Consider the following 19,935-nt stretch of genomic DNA (forward strand, 5'->3'; position numbering starts at 1 on the left):
AACGTTATAAAACGGAATTTATAATGTTATAATATTTATTGATTTATGATTGACTGGACTGGGATATTAATAGACGGATTTCGCATTACTTTGGAAAATTTCATTCATTTTATGGCTCAAACATGGGAATAGTGAATAGTTGTTTTGATTGTGGAAGTCAGGGTGGTGAAGTTGAAGAGAAGGAGGTGAAACGTAACTACGAAGTTACTGAAACTATATGTATGCACAAACATTTATCTGAATCCACGGAAAACATAATAAATTTGTTAGAACCAATAATAACGATTATAAAATCTTCCTCTCGACCACAAGGGACACAGTTCAATTTTAAACATAAAAACAAAGGTGTCGTAAGAATAGCTAGTTGGAATGTGGAACGATTTGACGAGGACAAAGCTAATAATCCCGGAGTGAGAGAAGTTGTTTGTATGACAATTCTAGAAAATGGGTAAGGTTCATAACAAAAATCTTCTGATAAAGGATCGATCCACTTTCCGTTTTGAATTTTCCTTCGAATTCGGTATTTTTGTTTCTCTACTTTTTGTTTGGGAAAAAGATTGTTTTTAATTCGATGGCACCTGTTAGTTATTATACCCCCGCTTTGAAAAAGGAAGTACATGTATACTGTTTTACCTCTGTCTGTCCATCAGTCCATCCATCAGTCCGTCAGTCCATCAGTCCGTCCGTCCGTCAGTCCATCAGTCCGTCAGTCCGTCCGTCCCATGAATATCTTTCGTCACATTTTTCTCAGGAACTTCAATACAAGGATTTCTGAAATTTGGTTTCAGGGTTTATATAAGTCAGCTATACTGTGTGATGCGTTTTAAGATTCATCACTCGACAACTTCCTGTTTACCGAACACTTGTATGATTTTACACATGATAGCAAAGTTGAAAATTTCTGTCACATTTTTCTCAGGAACTACAATACAAGGATTTCTGAAATTTAGTTTCAGGGTTAAGATAAGTCAGCTATACCGTGTGATGCGTTTTCAGATTCATCCCTCAACAACTTCCTGTTTACCGAACACTTGCGCATATTTTTACACTATTAGAATTATCCACTTGCGGCGGGGTAGCAGTAGCTCGCAGATTCACTTGTTTTTATTGATATTCTGATGATTCTATATTAGAGATACCGCTTTTGTTTTACATTCTTTTTCATGCTTGAACGTTTATAGGGCTTTCGTTTTCAAGTGCGCAGATATAGTCAAATAAAACGACGTCTAAGGAATTAGCATTGCTTCATTTTAGTGTTTTTGCAAAAAAAAAAAAAAAAAAAATCTTCAACTGAGATATTTTTTTATTGTTCATAAATTTAAAATGTGCTGAGATACTTTGAATTTATACTGATAACAAACTGTAATAACACAATTTCCGCACTCTAAGTTAAATTCAGGAAAGAGAAGGTTATTAATTAATACTGTCAAAAGCGAATGCCCGACTATGTGAACCAACGGAACGAATGGGAAACAGCTGTCATATTCTTGGTCCTGCTTTTTCGAAATAATGTATTGAACCTGGTCTTATAGCTAGCTCAACATCTCATTTATATGATAGTATGTAGTATCGTTATATTGACATAATTGTGTTAGCAACCCAGATTCGCATGATTGGATAACGTGAAAGTAAATGGAAGCCAAACATACATCATATGAATACATCTTAGCTACTTAAAAACAATGCATGCAAGCATACAAAACAAAAAATATGATAACATATACATTTTTGTAGTTGATGCTATATATAATATGATTTTAACATTACCTGTTCCAATTTGTCTGCCCCGGATTGGCATTTCGACCAACTGCTGCTGGAGAACAACCACAAGCAAGTTATCAATACACTCATCATAGATACCAGGATTAAAATTTGTATCAAAGTGTAAAATGATAAAATAAAGTTTACTTCAAATCATTAAAGACTTCAATTTCATTTCATTGTAGCTTACTGAATGTCAATTCACTCTTATTTCTGATTCTTGTCAATATCGAATTTCGAATGAACTGCTATATGTGTAGAGCAACACTTGCGAACAAGCCACAGTCACATTTATTTGGTTTTCATGACAACCATTGCAATCGAACTTGTTGAAAAGAATTGATATGATTTTCACCTGTACGCGAAGTACTGTCGATTAACCAATTTGTCCCTGTCCTATAAAAAGACAAACATTTATAAAAGTGTATTTAGCTTTTTAATTCAGCAATTATTAATAGTTATCAAAGGTACCAGGATTATAATTTACTACGCCAGACGCGCGTTTCGTCTACATAAGACTCATGAGTGACGCTCATATCAAACGTATTGTTTTCCATTTTTTACATCATTGAGTCGATACCTCTGCTGGTGGAGTATCAGTCCCCGAGGGTATCATCAGCTCAGTAGTCAGTCCTTCGGTATTGATATGATTTAACAAACTTTAATTACTAATATTGTCCATTAATAAATTTTGAAATTAAAGTGAAACTAAGGTTTTGAAATCCCTCTGGCAAAGTTGTCTTTAGATGAATTTGTCTATTTATTTTAGGTTTGTGACATATAGCTCTTCAACGATTTGCGGTACTTATCTATCTTTGGATTTAAAATGTTTGGCTCTGACCGTTGCTGGTGAAGGTAAATCCAGAGAAACGTTTCGGACGCAAGAAATTATTAAACGTGATGTTTTCAATTTTTTAATTATTTGTTTCTTTTAGGCTTGGTTTGGTTGCATTTCAAGAGCTGGCAGATAAAATGGCATTAGAAAAGGTATATATAAAAAATGATATTACAAAAAATATATCAACCAACAACTGGAATACAACTGTTTTATTCCTGACATCACCTTAAAAAATTGGTTAGCATTTGTTTTATAGCTACCCATATAACCAACCTAGGCATACATTATTGGTTAACGTGCCGATAAGTAGGATCAGGTCGGATAAAATTGTTTGAACACCCATCATAAATATACAAAAACACTGACTTAAGCAATCCAAATAATCGTTCAAGACTTGAAAAAGAGGAATATTTTAAGTAATGAAATAATAGATAATTAAAGTAATCGCAGTCATGAAATCAAGTTTCTTGCCTAAAATCATGACTCCTATATGGTCCCAAATTTTTTTTCTTCTACAATTTTGGGTCTTTTAATTCTTTTTAACCTAACATAACTTTATGTTGTTTATAGATATGCGAGGAGCTCAATACTCCATCACTCTCTTGTACAAAGAAATGGCATGGACACCGTGGAGAATGGAAGGTTGTGGTGTCTGAGGCCACTGGAAGGATGTATCGGGTATGTTCTATTGTTTTAATATGTAGCTAAACCTCTCACTTAGTATGACACTTGCATATAATTCCATTATATTGATTACAATGTGTGAGCAAAGCAAAAAGACATAAGGTAACAAGAATGTGTCCAAAGTACACGGATGCCCCACTCGCACTATCATTTTCCATTTTCAATGGACCGTGAAATTGGGTAAAAAATATAACTAGGCATTAAAATTAGAAAGATAATATCACAGGGAACATGTGTACTAAGTTTAAAGTTGATTGGACTTCAACTTCATCAAAAACTACCTTGACCAAAAACTTTAACCTGAAACTTGCACTTTCATTTTCTATGTTCAGTGGACCGTGAAATTGGGGTCAAAAGTTTAATTTGGCTTTAAAATTAGAAAGATCATATCATAAGGAACATGTGTACTAAGTTTCAAGTTGATTGGACTTCAACTTCATCAAAAACTACCTTGACCAAAAACTTTAACCTGAAGCGGGACAGACGGACGGACGGACAGACGGACGAACGAACGGACGCACAGACCAGAAAACATAATGCCCCTCTACTATCGTAGGTGGGGCATAAAAACGTCAAAAATGTGGGGCACAGCTGTCAACATCGTGTTATCATCTTAATCACTATATAAATAAATAACCGTATTGAAAAGACAGACAAAACGGCATATAAACAGAATACATTAGCAAAAAATCATCGCACCATTAGGTAAGTTATTTTAAAAACCAAGTAAAAGAAGATTAGCCATTAAGAGCTCAACTATTATACGTTATGATCAGTGATAAGAATTCATACCATAGCCAATTGGTAGAAATAATGTAAAATTCACAAACATTCGATAGAAATAATTTGTATCTCAATAAATCAATTTCCAGTTACGCCAAATTAGAAAACAATTTAGAGGAATCAAATAAGAAGAAATATCGAGTTTGACCGAGTAACTTGCATGACTATAATTCACATTGTTTCCTAGTGGTTGAGACCGTACCATTAAAGTTTAATGAAGCTAACTAGGATTTTCTTTTTAATGAATTTACAAAAAAATAAATGTGTTTAAAAATATTGCAGAGTAATGAATATAATGGTTTTCTTTATGACTCTTCACAAGGAATAACCTTTAATCATTCCGAACTGCTGGAAAAGGCAAAAAAGGCACCGAAAGCATTCACCAGGGCGCCATTTATTGGAACATTTAAGGTAGGTTAATTGAATTAATATAAAGACAAATATCTTTTCAGCAGGTTTATCTTATGACCCATTGCTAAGAAGTATGAACACATTTTATTGTTTGTTATGGAGATACTTTATCCATAAAGCATAGTTAATCTGTTCACCCTTTCGCTGCACTTGAGATCAACCAAAGTATATTTGTGTTATTGTTGCTTAAGTTTTGTCTATATGATATTCTTAAGAATGATATCTGGTTGTGAATCACACTATTGGAGGCAATTCCTTCATCTAGTATGAAGGTTTGAGTAAATAACGAGAATGGTTACAAATCGGACCACCGACTTACTGAAGCTTTTGACAAATTTTAAATATTTCCGGGCTTGTATTTCCTATCATGATATCCTTGATATAGGGTTGTTGTCCCAAGATAGCTGTTTAACCAAAAAGTTATGGTCGACATCACGAGTTGATTTTCAGTTCCTTATGTCGTAACTATAATTCTGTTTCCTATTCCACGAATGTGACCTATCGATTCAAACTATTGACCGGGTTTGTAATGACATGAGCAACACCACGGGTGCCACAATTGGAGCAGGACCTGCTTATACTTCCGGAGCACATGATATCAACCTCAGTTTTCGGTGGATTTTGTGTTGCTTATTCTTTAGTTTTCTATGTTGTGTCTTGTGAACTATTGTTTGTCTGTCTTTATCTTTTTGAGCCATGGCGTTGTCAATTTATGTTCGATCCATGAGTTTGAATGTCCCTCTGGTATCTTTTGCCCCTCTTTTAAAGACACAGCACTATCATTTAAAAATCCTAATCATAAATAAGTGTAGCAGTTTATTGGAGGTACATATTCTATATTAAAGGTCCTCATGTCTATTAAAGAGGAATTAACTGTCGAATTCATGTTCATGATTTGATCCAAATACTGACATTCTATTTGTCACCTACTAACCCCGTCACAATCTGTATCTGCTTGCCTCAAGTCAAATTCTGTAATACAGTGGTTGTCGTTTATTGCTCTATAACATATTTGAAATTCGTTTATTATTTTTTTACATAAATAAGGCTGTTTATTTGTTATTTCGGGGCCTTTTACATTTACTATGCGGTATGGACTTTTCCACTGTTAAAGGCCGTACGATGATCTATAGTTGTTATTCGATATATCAATTGGTTTCTTGTGGAGAGTTGTCTCATTGGCAATCATACCACATCGTCTTATTTTTATAAAACAGTTATCCCAACAATACAAAATGTAAAACAATATAAATAAAATGCATCGTCTCGTTATAATGTATCAACAATTCTTCCTTATTTTTAATAAGGAACCGTTTATAACCCGATATAAAAATAAATATAAACATGAACAAAAAACAAGCACGTGCAATCATAAAATTACATTTTGTCTATGTCTGTCTGATCTCATGTTATAGATTAAAAATATATGTAATAAAAAGTTTTACCTGTATGAGAATGATTCTTTGTTGGCTGGATCAATACAGGAAATGACTATTCCTGATTTCTCTTTTGTAATAATTTACAATGTTGCACTTCTCAGTTAAGTAGGCGACACGAACACTACATACTGAGCACATACGATACCTGGCTCATATACAAGTCAAATGGAATGTTGAAAGAATACGGATTCAAATGACGTTGAATTATTGATTCGCAAGCCAATAAGACATATCGAAAGTGATTCAAACTGACTGTTAATTGCGACACATTATAACTATATTCAACTTAACTTAACGTTAATCTGGAATTACTGCTGTTTTAGAGTGTTTCTAAGTTTTTCACTTCAAAATCATTTGAAATCGACTTAAGTTAAATGAATAAATAGAAAGAGCAACAATTCCTCTTGACTTAACTTGTCTCATTATTTATAATTCATTATCCTGATTATGTGTTGTCAACTGATTTCATTAAGAGCATTAACATAGACTGACATGATCAGCATGATTTCGTTTTAATACCTTTTTTATGACAACGACTATGTTCCAATCGTCATTACAACAATCATTCATCTCTGCTTGATTACCTCACCACCAAATGAGACTCGTAACCATGTAATAGCCACGATCACAATGTCGAGTGGCAAGGGTGGCACTAGTGCAGCAGGATATGTTTAGCCGTGGACCTAAAGTCAATTCAATTTGTCACTCAGCGTGGTTCTTGTTGTTCAGTCTTGTGTTTGTTTACTTTGTAATCTTTGTAAGGGTTTTTGTCATTTTGTTGTCAGCCTCTTTTTTATTTATAATAAATGAGTTATTTGAAATTTAATTATTTTTAATATATTACAATTTTTACAGATTAAAAAATTTGACTGTGTTATAGTCAGTGTACATTTAAAAGCGACTGGTTTAGGTAATGAAGATTTAAGCAGACTTCAAGAGGAGATAGATAAAGTACCTGAACTGATTAATGCAATTGAACAGCGGTATCCTGGTAAGTTATATGCCGTTTTTGTCAATATGCGTGTGGTATACAGCAATTATATGCATGTCTTAGGTTCCTTTTGATTACTGATATATATATAACAATGAGTGGAGATATTTTGGAAATACGACCATACTTGTAGCTACCCTAAAAGGCGGCTTTTTAAACAGATTTAAATTTCCAATAGGAATTATTCTTTCTAAAATTCTCAAAGTTTTATTGTCTTTTAGTAGTCATCTCTGCCTCTTTCTTATGTAATATCTTACTTTTTAGGCAATAGTTTCATCCTAGATACAAGTCTCCAAATGTTATACGCTAAACGCATGTTTTGTTTACAAAAGACTCATCAATGACGCTTAATTCGCTGTCGTCTACATAACCCAATTGGTCTAGTAAATAAACTTATAATAGATACCACCAGGATTTAAATTTTGTATTAACGACAGACGCGCGTTTCGTCTACAACAGATTCATCAGTGACGCTTAATTCCGAAGAAGTAAAAAAGGCCAAATAAAGTACGAGGTTGAAGAGCATTGAAAACCGAAATTCCGAAATCTTTTGCCAAATACAGCTAAGGTGATCTATTCCTGAGGTAGGAAAGCCTTTGTATTTCAAAAACTCAAAGTTTTGTAAACAGTTAATTTATAAATATTACCATATCAATGATAATGCATGTCAGCACAGAAACGCTGACTATATTTACCTTAATCAGGAACGGTTATAGCCAACAGTTGAAGGGCAGCTTTACAACTATAAGAACCTTGAAATAGCCAAATCAATATATGGTCAACTTTGATTGAGAGAGCCAAGTGAATAAAGGCAACAGTAGTATACCGATGTTCGAAACTCATAAATTGATAAAATAAAAATCTGGGTTACAAACCAAAACTGAGGGAAACGCATTCAATATAAGATGAGAACAACGAGACAATATTAAAATGTAGCACACATAGAAACAAACTAAGCGTTAGACAAAATCTGATGAGAATGACAAATATAACATAAAAATTAAATACATGAATTTTGGATAGAAAAGTACCGTGACACGTCTTATAAGAAACTGAATCAATAAGAGGACTACTTCTGTATTTCTTTTGTTTGTATCTATGTGTAACATAAAATCAAAGGTAAAAATATTTCCAGTTGTCCTAAACTGTTTTAAACAAAGAAAAATTGCCCTCATTATACTGGATACCTAAATTACACAAAACTTCATATAAAGAAGATACATAGCTGGTTCTTCAAAATGTTCGACTAAACATCTTTCTAAAGTACTGACTACTATTCTTTCTACCGTTAAAGATGGGCTTCAAAAATATTGTGAGGAGATATATTCTACCAGTGATGTTAACCAGATGTGGATTCTCAAAAATTCCAAAGATCAACTGCTTAACCTTCGATCACAATCTTTGCAATTTTGTAGCAACATAAAAACTTTTGATTTTTTTACGCTATATACTACTATTCCCCATGCTCAGTTCAAAGATCGACTTCATCATCTCATAAAACAGAGCTTTTTCTATAAAAATGGGAATCGTAGATACAAATTTCTTGTTTTGGGTTACAATAATTCGTATTTTGTGAAGAATCACACTGAATCTTCCAGAAAATATACTAAAGATGATATTATCAAAATGCTGGACTTTTTGATCGACAATATATTTGTTGAGTTTGGAGGATTTATATTTCAACAAACAATCGGTATTCCAATGGGTACTAATTGTGCACCCCTGCTGGCTGATTTGTTTGTGTACTCGTATGAAGCAGAGTTCATTCAAAACCTTCTAAAAGACAAAAAGAAAAAGCACCTTGCGAAATTCTTTAATTTTACTTTCCGATATATTGATGATGTTCTATCGTTGAATAACCCATACTTCAGCCAATACTTATATCTCATATATCCCAGTGAACTTGAAATTAAGGATACTACTGATACTAGAAGGACTGCTTCATACCTTGATCTTTTCCTCAATATTGACGTAGATGGACGACTTCACACGAAAATCTATGACAAACAGGACGATTTCAACTTCCCAATTATCAATTTCCCATTTCTCAGCAGTAACATACCATGTGCCCCTTCGTATGGTGTTTACATATCACAATTGATACGTTATTAACGTGCTTGTTCACACTATACGGACTTCATATACAGGAGTGTGCTACTTACGCAGAAAGTTCTCCAACAAAGTTATGAGGAGGACAGATTAAAATTGACACTCCGTAAATTTTATGGACACCATCACGAATTGGTGGATCCATACGATGTGTGTTTAACCAAACTAGCTAAGGACATTTTTACCACATGGTAGATTGTGGTTTGTCATTATGTCGTCCAATCTTTTAATTACCAAACGTGACTTATTCCCGATTGTGACTGTTTTGCTGAGTGTGAATTCGCATTACTATAAGACGTGTTACGGTACTTGTCTATCACAAACTCATGTATTTTGTTTAAATGTTTAATGTTATAAAATTGAGAATAGAAATGGGGAATGTGTCAAAGAGACAACAACCCGACCAAATAAAAAACAACAGCAGAGGGTCACCAACAGGTCTTCAATGTAGCGAGAAATTCCCGCACCCGGAGGCGTCCCTCAGCTGGCCCCCAAACAAATATATACTAGTCCAGTGATAATGAACGCCATACTAATTTCCAAATTGTACACAAGAAACTAAAATTAAAATAATACAAGACTAACAAAGGCCAGAGGCTCCTGTCTTGGGACAGGCGTAAAAATGAGGCGGGGTTAAACCTGTTTGTGAGATCCCAACCCTCCCCCTATACCTCTAACCAATGTAGAAAAGTAAACGCATAACAATACGCACATTAAAATTCAGTTCAAGAGAAGTCCGAGTCTGATGTCAGAAGATGTAACCAAAGAAAATAAACAAAATGACGATAATACATAAATAACAACAGACTACTAGCAGTTAACTGACATGCCAGCTGCAGACTTCAATTAAACTGACTAAAAGATTATGATTTCATCATATGAACATCAGGCACAATCCTTCCCGTTAGGTGTTTAGTATCATACCATCATAACATATATGAGAAGAACACAACCCGTGTCATGCCAACAACTGTTTATATTTGTAATTCTCATCGGATTTTGTCAAATGCGTTGACGTCTTTTCTATTATATTTATGTGTTATGGAAACAAAAAAAAAAATCACCGCCGTCATTTATTAGATTTAATTTTGGTCAACATGATCTGTACGATGATTTAAGTTTGAAGTTGGATTCATAACAAACTGCACATATATATATATATTATAGTTAATTGCTATTAATAAGTATTGCAATATGCATTGTGTTTAAATGCAATATCAGTATTTAGTTCTATTTTAATCTTTAATCAATCCTAATTCTATCTTACTTTTGAGATATAGTTTTTCATATGTGACGTAATTTTTCTGCTGTTTCAGAAATTTCATATATTCAAATTTTTAATGCCTTTTCACCATCGTATGTGACGTAATTTTTAATGCCTTTTCACCGTCGTATGTGACGTCATTTTCATAATTTACTGCGTTGAGGCCTGGACTGAGTCGGGTGTGTCTATTCTATGTTGGTCATTCATTATGTATTCGTGTTTGTTTTATGTAATGAGTTAATACTTCAGTTTCATTATGTATATCTGTTATATTCATTTGATAAAATTTACTGTTTGCAATAGCATTAATTGTTCTAAATAATTAGGATGTTCTTATCCCAAGCATACAAACTTAGCCGTATTTGACACAACCTTTTTCAACTTTTGATCTTCAGTGCTGTACAACTTTATACTTTTTTTGCTTTCGATCTTTTATATCTGGGCGTCACTGGTGAGTCTTGTGTGGACGAGGCGCGTTTTTGGCGTATTAAATTTTAAACCTGATGCTTTTCGTTATTCATTAATCATGTGTTTCTTTGTCTAATACGTTTTCCTATTTATTTGTATTGTAGTCCTGTAATATTATGTTGTCATTTCTATGTTATATTTAACATTGTCATTAAAGTGCGAGGTTTGGCATGCCACAAAACCAGGTTCAACCCACCATTTTTTCCTTTAAAAATGTCCTGTACCAAGTCAGGAATATGGCCATTGTTATATTATAGTTCGTTTCTGTGTGTGTTACAATTTAACGTTGCGTCGTTTGTTTCTCTTATTTTTGAGTGTAAATTGACATTGCGATAAGACATGTCACGGTACTTGTCTATCCCAAATTCATGTATTTGGTTTTGATGTTATATTTGTTATTCTCGTGGGATTTTGTCTGATGCTTGGTCCAATTCTGTGTGTGTTAGTTACATTGTAGTGTTGTGTCGTTGTTCTCCTCTTATATTTATGCGTTTCCGTCAGTTTTAGTTTGTTACCCCGATTTTGTTTTTTGTCCATGGATTTATGAGTTTGAACAGCGGTATACTACTGTTGCCTTTATTTATTACATTTGATTAACTTTAATTCATTTGTATTTAAAATCGCTTGTTGTTTGCAGGAGAGGAAGATATTATTATACTGGGAGATTTTAATTTAGACCCACAAAAGGAAGGTATGTAAAATATTGAAAAGTTCAACTTAATCAATAAGTAAAATGAACAGGAAAAAATTGATGAACCCACATATAATTGTTGCCGCTCTTAAATAACACCAGTTGTATTCGAAATCATAAACTGAGAATGTGTTGAAATTACTGGTTTTGCGACTTGGGGTCACCAATAGCAAAGTGGTTTACTCGGGGAATATTATTGAACATTCAATAAAGGTTGAGATTAGATCAAATTTAACTTATTAATCGGAGAAAAGTTTAAACTCTCATGATAGAGGTACATGCAAACAACTTAAACTAGAACATAATATGAAATACCTTGCAACTGATTAAGATAAATAAAGGCAACAGTAGTATACCGCTGTTCAAAACTCATAAATCCATGGACAAAAAACAAAATCGGGGTAACAAACTAAAACCGAGGGAAACGCATTAAATATATAAGAGGAGAACAACGACACAACACCGAAACGCAACACACACAGAAACGGACCAAGCAACAGACAAAACACCACGAGAATAACAAATATAACATCAAAACCAAATACAAGAATTTGGGATAGATAAGTACCGTGCCACGTCTTATCTAAAAAAAAAAAAAAGGAGAAAACACAAACGACTCAACGTTAAAATGCAACACACACAGAAACGAACAATATTATAACAATGGCCATCTTCCTGACTTGGTACAGGACACTTTTAAAGGGGAATAAAAGTGGTGGGTTGAACCTGGTTTTATGGCATGCCAAACCTCGCAGTAGTTATGGTTTAATTTACAGATTTTGACATTTTGCGGAAGAAAGATTATGACAATTGCCTTCCAGTGGGTGAATTTACAAACATAAGCAACAGCAATCCTAAAGGCAGTCAAACGTATGATCATATATGGATAAGTAATGGCACCAGAAAAGCATTTTCAGGTAAAGAATAATATAATTTTTGCTCTTGACATTGAGATTGCTCATTACAGGTACTGCATCATATTGTAAAGGTACAACAGTAACAAGTATTCATTAAAGTGTATGAAACTTAATATGTACTTCTGTTGAATGAGTTTAAGTATAAAAAACAAACAAAACAAGGAACACATTGTATCCAAATAAAAAAGAAGGTTGTTTAGTTAAACATATTTTAGTTGCTGAATTAAAGCAAAATAGATTAGACCCAAGTAATAATACTTATGAAGTCTTCTCCATTTGGAAAATTGTTTACAGAACTAGTGAATTCAATAGAACATCTTGTTTTTATATAGTATATATATATATAGAGAGAGACCAACTACATTTATATATTAAAAGATTAAAAGTGTATTTGTTTCTAATAACGTATTTATTCTATTCCTGACCTGGTACAGGAAAAGTTAAAAAAAAAAATGATGGGTTGAACCTTGGTTTTGTTTTACCTCCCGCTTATATGTCAATATTAAAAATGCCGCTAAAATGTCAACACTACGTGACAGGAATACAGTACAAATTCACACAAGAACACTAAGCACAAAGAAAAACATATACATACTCGTACATTACAACATGTAAACCAGAGAATAACAAAGAACACCTCCCATGAATTTAAGACAGCAAACCAGGACACAACAAACGAAATATAAACTGCACGTCACATGATTAGATCATCGTCACAAATTAATTTTTGTGACGTTTATATGGTCTTTCGTTTGCCATGACGTTGTCAACCCATTTTCTTTATCGTTCGCCTCTCTTTTCTGTTGTCACTTGTAAATTTTCAAAATAAAACAAATTTGTTTTATCTAATTACACGTACAAATTTGATATAACTTTTTCATTCACATTTGATATTATCAATGTTTTTCAGGCAATTCCGGAGTAATAAGAGGAAATCTGACAAGTCCGTTGATACCTAATGGATGGTCATGGGGAGGTGTTGTCAGTGACCACTGTCCGGTTTGGACAGAGCTGTACACAGGGAAAGACTATGACTCAGCAGATCTAAGTGTTATTCCGGATACCAATTTTACTCTTTGATATTGACATTGAAGCATTAAATGATATGATAGCAGATGAACAGGAACAAACAAAAAAAGAGTGCATACTGGATTACTATGCCCTCGGTGTGGAATATGGTAGAAAAAGGATGATCATAAATGAATAATTATCTTATAATCAAATATATATTAAGCATTCTGTAATACATGTTTTATTATTATTAATAGTGTTTTTACTGGATGACTGAGAAGTTGAAACAATGTCTGCTCTTTGAATGTCTTTCTTAAATTAGAAAGCAAAAGCAATGGTATATGTATAGTGCTTAATGTATTATATTTATAAGACATATCTACCTCTAACTGTAATTTGAAGTCTACATGTCATTTATGTTATAGAAATTATGATGACTATAGTATCTATCAAATAAATTATTCAAACCCCAATTCACAACTATGCTTTATATATATTTATCGTTATATATGGACCAGTCAATACATTATAAGAGTTCCATATATATATTTCTTGAGTGAAAGTCCTTAATTTATGTATTACATATGTAAATTATGTATAAGAAATAATAAGAAAAAAAAATCGCATTTATCGAATCACTTGCAATATGTGTACTATTAGTTGTCTTATTTCTTTTTTAGATGTTCTGGTACCTAACAGAAAACCCTGGTCGTTTTTGGCACGGCTTTTTTGAACTTTTGGTCCTGGATGCTGTTCGGCTTTGTACTTGTTTTGGCTTTCAAACTTTTGTATCTGGGCGTCACTGGTGAGTCTTGTGTGGACAAAATGCACTTCTGACGTATTAATTTTTTTTAAATTTGATGCCTTTTGTTAGCTTTTATTCGTGTGTTTCTTTGTCAATTGTGTTCTCCTATTTATTTATATTGTAGTCCTGTAATGTTGTGCTGTCATGTTAATGTTATATTTCACATGGCCATAAAAGAGGGAGGTTTGGCATGCCACAAAACCAGGTTCAACCCACCATTTTGTCCTTTAAAAATGTCCTGTACCAAGTCAGGAATATGGCCATTGTTATATTATAGTTCGTTTCTGTGTGTATTACATTTTAACGTTGTGTTTCCGTTGTGTCGTTTGTTTTCTCTTATTTTTGAGTGTGAATTCACATTACTATAAGACGTGTCACGGTACTTATCTATCCCAAATTCATGCATTTGGTTTTGATGTTATATTTGTTATTTTCAAAGGATTTTGTCTGGTGCTTAGTCCGTTTCTGTGTGTGTGTTACATTTTAATGTTGTGTCGTTGTTCTCTTATATATAATGCGTTTCCCTCAGTTTTAGTTTGTTACCCCTATTTTGTTAATTGTCCATGGATTTATGAGTTTTGAACAGCGGTATACTACTGTTGCCTTTATTTAGCCATGGCGTTGTCATATTATATGCTATCGCTCGGGCAAAAATAATCACGAATATAATGCCTACCCATGTTAAAACTACAATAAAGTATAGCTTGCATCACTTATTTCTAAAACCAATCATCATAGGGTTTGTCCTCAAGAGAGCCGAACGATATTTGTACACAAACACAGGGATTACTGAATTAAATTAATCTTATTAAAATGACATTTTCTACGTTTTAAGCATTAGTAGTAGTGGGAAATTATGCTTAGTTCATCACCCATTCAGGATGGATTTGAATGTTAGAGAACTTAAACAAGATTTATACAAATAGACGTTATTGTCTTATTTGATTTGCGTTTTTGAACATGACTTTCACTGAACGGGTTTCTACATTGTACGCACCTTGTGAAATATAATTCTTATGTTTCATTATCTAATCTGTTCAAACGTTAGATAGTTGGAGAGATGTGAGACGGACTAATAAGCTGGTACTAATGGCATTTGTATGTCTGAAAAAAGATGTATAGAATACCGTGCTGTGTATTAAGAAAACCCAGATAATTTTGGTAATTTAATACTTTGCATACCTCGAAAAATGTAAAACCATAAAAAGCTTTAGAAAAGTTAATGTACAAAAAATTCAAACATATATGACATTCTCCAGAAAAATTAACAAGAAGGCAAAACGTGATGATAGGAATGCATTAATCCAAGCAAACTACAATTTCATTACGTGGTCATTTTTTATAAATTTCCTGTTTACAAAACTTTGAATGTTTCGAAAAACTAAGGGTTGTCTTATCCCAGGAATAAATTACCTTAGCCGTATTTGGCACAAATGTTTGGAATTTTGGATCCTCAATGCTCTTCAACTTCGTACTTGTGTGGCTTTATAAATATTTTGACATGAGCGACACTGATGAGTCTTATGTAGACGAAACGCGCGTCTGGCGTACTAACTTATAATCCTGGTACCTTTGATAGATAACTATCAGATAACGAAACAATAAATGTAACCAATATTCATAAAAACAATTCACATAAATTGACATTAATCTGGACAGTCAGACTTTGTAAACTTTGTTTATGTTATTCTTCCTGGCAGTAGGGTATGCAGAAAGAATGTTGTTTTTGAAACATTTTCCAAAAGCCCCTGATATTGTGTGTAAACGAAATTAATTATATGTTTAATATACAGAAACAATTGACATAATCAGATTGACTTTCGATAAAAGGTGTTATATGAATAGAACTTAATAGCGAGTTCATCGAAATAACTGTAATTCCTGTTTCGAGTATAAAATATAGTTTCCTGTAAAAACATGTGTTCAGTCATACTGCACCAATGTACAGATTATTCAACCAAAAAATTTGAATGGCAAGAGTCATTCCGCTGAAGCTTGTCATTAACGGATATTTGTCTTTGTTGGACTGTTATACATAAAACGAAAAAAAGATGCATATTCCGTTTACAGTTTTCTAACTTTTATTATTATTCAAACAATGTAGTCCACACTTTTTGTAACATATTAGATATAAATGAAAATGAAGACCAACAAATAATCAGATAAAGTTTTACTTTTATATTATGTATAGTTTGCAATATTCTATACTGCAAAAAGAACAAATTGATCAGTATTTACTTTTGATAATATGCACATTAACACGCTTCATAGTATTTATCCAGCAAGGACATTTGATAATGAAACCTAACTTGTTTTGTTGAAATTTGCTATAATGAAATAAATGAAATAGGATAATGGCACATGCTACAATAAAATATGAGAGACACCATTTGGCTGGAATAAAAAAATAAAATAAACAAACAACGCACCAAGTATCAATAGTGTATGCCTAGTGTGTTACAAGCAGTGAGGACAATTATATCGCCATGATGAATGTTCTTCTAACCTATCTGTTACTTGCATTAACTAGTTGTGTTGCAGACCAAATCATCAATATTGGCTGCCAATCTGACAGTAAGTATCTTTTAGAATTAATTTAGCACTACGTTCGTTTAAAACCGAGGAAAAACACTCTAAATACCGCAAGAAAAAACAACTTTATTAATCAGACGTTCACCCTTTTAAAAACAAAATAAAATATTGAGGTTACCAAATACGTAGGTCGTTTGTGTTTTTCAAACATGAATAGTTTTGAAGTAATATGATAAAAATCACCATCAGACAAAGACGATCGATATTTTAGAAATTAATATGATATCAAAAAGTTCCTTTTCGAATAAAGGCCGTCGTGACAATACTCTTTCTTGACAAATTGTATGTACACTATTGATAGTTTTGTTTGTGGTTTCATCCGATTGTTTTACGACATTAATGCAACAGTATCTTCTGTGTATGTTTTTTTTGTTTCACTTATGTTCTGTTTATAATAACCGATAAAGATATTGTAAAAGTACTAGACGAGTTGAGTGATTTATAAAAATATTTTCAACTAACAAGATTGAACCAGCGTTCCATGCGTCTATGATCAGGCAGCCCTATACATTCTCACAGGTAAATGAGATTATAAAATTTGAGCATGTGTGGACAAACATCGATCACGGTTACAATCCAGATACTGGTGTTAATTGTACCAAAAGGATGGACTCTATCAGATAATGGGCACACTTTGGTCTACTAGTGGGAGGGGATGTGTTGCATCTATTCAAAAGAATAATTCGATACTGAATTATGTTTATGCTAGAGCAGTACATGGTGAAAGTAGTACTGCCCATAATCTTGTTGAATTGAAAAAAGGAGATAGAATCTTCTTCAAAAACAAAAACACTAAGGAGAACCAATGCCTTGGAGTCTAACATTCAGAATTTTCTGGATGGTATGTTCGTGAATGACTTATTTCAGTTTGTATATGTTTCCCATTTTTTTGGACCTGATTTTACACTGTTTTTGATTTTTTAAGAAATAGATCAACTTATTCACAGCTTCTATGAATAAAAATTCATTTAACTTAAATCAACTATTTTTATTACAATGATTAAAGCTACTGCTTTCTATATCACATATACTTTTTTACAAATCAATTTGTCTAAAAGACCTTATTAATAATCCTTGTATTACCATGCAATTTTCTGTTTGTGACTTATGACTTATGACCTACCAAAAATGGTGCGATAATTTCAAACGTATAAAAAAGTAGATGTGGTATCGTTGCCAATGAGACAACTCTTCACAAGAGACGAAAATGACACAGAAATTAACATCTAAATAAATCATCATAGATACCAGGACTAAATTTTATATATACGCCAGACGCGCCTATCGTCTACAAAAGACTCATCAGTGACGCTCGAATCCAAAAATGTAAAAAAAAAGCCAAATAAAGTACGAAGTTGTAGAGCACCTTAGTATTTCAAAAAATTCAAAATTTTGTAAACAGTTAATTTATAAATATAACAATATCAATGATAATTAATGTCTACTGGGCTTGTGATACCCTCGAGGAAATAAATCTCCACCAGCAGTTGCATCGACCCAGTGGTTGTAAATAAATTCATCATAGCTACAAGGACTAAATTTTATATATACGTCAAACGCGCGTTTCGTTTACAAAAGACTCATCAGTGACGCTCGAATCCAAAAATGTTAAAAAAAAAAGAAGAAAATAATGCCAAATAAAGTACGAAGTTGAAGAGCATTGAGATCCAAAATTCCTAAAAGTGTTGCCAAATACAGCTAAGGTAATCTATGCCGGAGGTAGAAAAGCCTTAGTATTTAAAAAAGTTCAAAATTTTGTAAACAGTCAATTTATAAATACAACAATATCAATGATAATTCATGTCAGCACATAAAGTAGTGCTGACTACTGGGCTTGTGATACCCTTGGGGAAATAAATCTCCATCAGCAGTGGCATCGACCCAGTGGTTGTAAATAAATGTCACTGTACGGCCTTCAACAATGATCAAAGCCAATAACAAATAGTCAGCTATAGAAGGCCCTAAAATCACAAAAGTAAAACATTTTGAAAAGAAAACTAACGGTCTAATTAATGTAGAAAGAATGAAGGTACAGGCTTTCAACTTGGGACAGGCACACACATACAAAATGAAATACATCTAACAAAAACACAGAGTGGACGCGGCCAGACACTTGTACATCTCAACAACAAAAATACACTGTGTATTTATTTTAAAGTACTTGCAGATACTGGCAACTACTTCAAAGTCAATAACAACTAATAAATCATGCTTCTAAGACTGATTCATCAATCAGTTCACATTTAACATCCAATGTATTAAGTATAAAGACGTCATAAACAGTAAGAGAAAAACATGATCTTGTGCAAATCCCAAGATACAGGAATAGCCCTTACGTTGTGGAATGTTATAAATAATTTTAGGAATATAATGTTCAGTGGTTGTCGTCTGTATATGTGGTTCATAAGTGTTTTTCGTTTTTATATAGATGAGACTGTTGGTTTTCCCATTTGAATGGTTTTACACTAGTCTTTTTTGGGACCCTTCATAGCTTTGTTTTCGGTGTGAGCAAAAGCTCCGTGTTGAAGGCCGTTTCTTGACATAAAATGGTTTACTTTTATAAATTGTTACTTAGATTGGTAGTTGTCTCATTGGCATTCATACCACATCTTCCTATATCTATAAACAGTAAATCTATTAGCATAACTTTTAAGTTTTGGGTAGTTTAAACAAACTTAAATATTTGTTTGTTTGTTTTGTTCACACATCGTTGTCAATATAATAAAATATTTTGTGACTGTCATACAATTGCGATGTTTAGCTAGCAATGAAACCAGGTTTAAATCTACCATATTCTACATAAGAAAATGCCTTTACCAAGTTAGGAATATAACAGTCTATTCGTTTGATGTGTCTTAGCTTTTGGTTTTGTCATTTGATTACAGAATTTCCGTTTCAAATTTTCCCCGGAGTTAAGCTTATTTGTAATTTTACTCGTGTTTTGAGTTGCAAAGTAATTTAATTTTTACACCACCGAAATATCGCTAGATCTGAAATTGTTAATTATTAGCCACAAAGTAAAAAAATAGCGCTGTGCGGCATATTTTCAACATTTATATGCCCTGAACTTCTAAGAGTTTAAGCGTATACTAAAATGTTGTACTACCCTCACAAAAGACCTTTGAAATATAGCGTTTACAAGTTAAATTATCTGTTTAATGACCAAGGGGT

General features: G+C 32.9%; 1 protein-coding gene across 1 annotated transcript in view; it reads left to right on the forward strand.

Moving 5' to 3' along the window:
* Positions 1 to 13,585, forward strand: part of LOC139525308 (endonuclease/exonuclease/phosphatase family domain-containing protein 1-like) — a 70,128-nt gene extending 56,543 nt beyond the window's left edge. The window contains exons 10-17 of the mRNA XM_071320510.1: positions 52 to 448; positions 2,697 to 2,748; positions 3,170 to 3,277; positions 4,349 to 4,477; positions 6,772 to 6,907; positions 11,386 to 11,439; positions 12,216 to 12,356; positions 13,267 to 13,585. Coding sequence (XP_071176611.1) covers positions 52 to 448; positions 2,697 to 2,748; positions 3,170 to 3,277; positions 4,349 to 4,477; positions 6,772 to 6,907; positions 11,386 to 11,439; positions 12,216 to 12,356; positions 13,267 to 13,436 — 1,187 coding nt within the window. The 3' untranslated portion in view covers positions 13,437 to 13,585. The remainder of the gene's footprint in view (positions 1 to 51; positions 449 to 2,696; positions 2,749 to 3,169; positions 3,278 to 4,348; positions 4,478 to 6,771; positions 6,908 to 11,385; positions 11,440 to 12,215; positions 12,357 to 13,266) is intronic.
* The last annotated feature ends 6,350 nt before the right edge of the window (positions 13,586 to 19,935 follow it).

This window comes from Mytilus edulis, chromosome 5 (assembly GCF_963676685.1).
Source record: "Mytilus edulis chromosome 5, xbMytEdul2.2, whole genome shotgun sequence".
Lineage (NCBI taxonomy): Eukaryota > Metazoa > Mollusca > Bivalvia > Mytilida > Mytilidae > Mytilus > Mytilus edulis.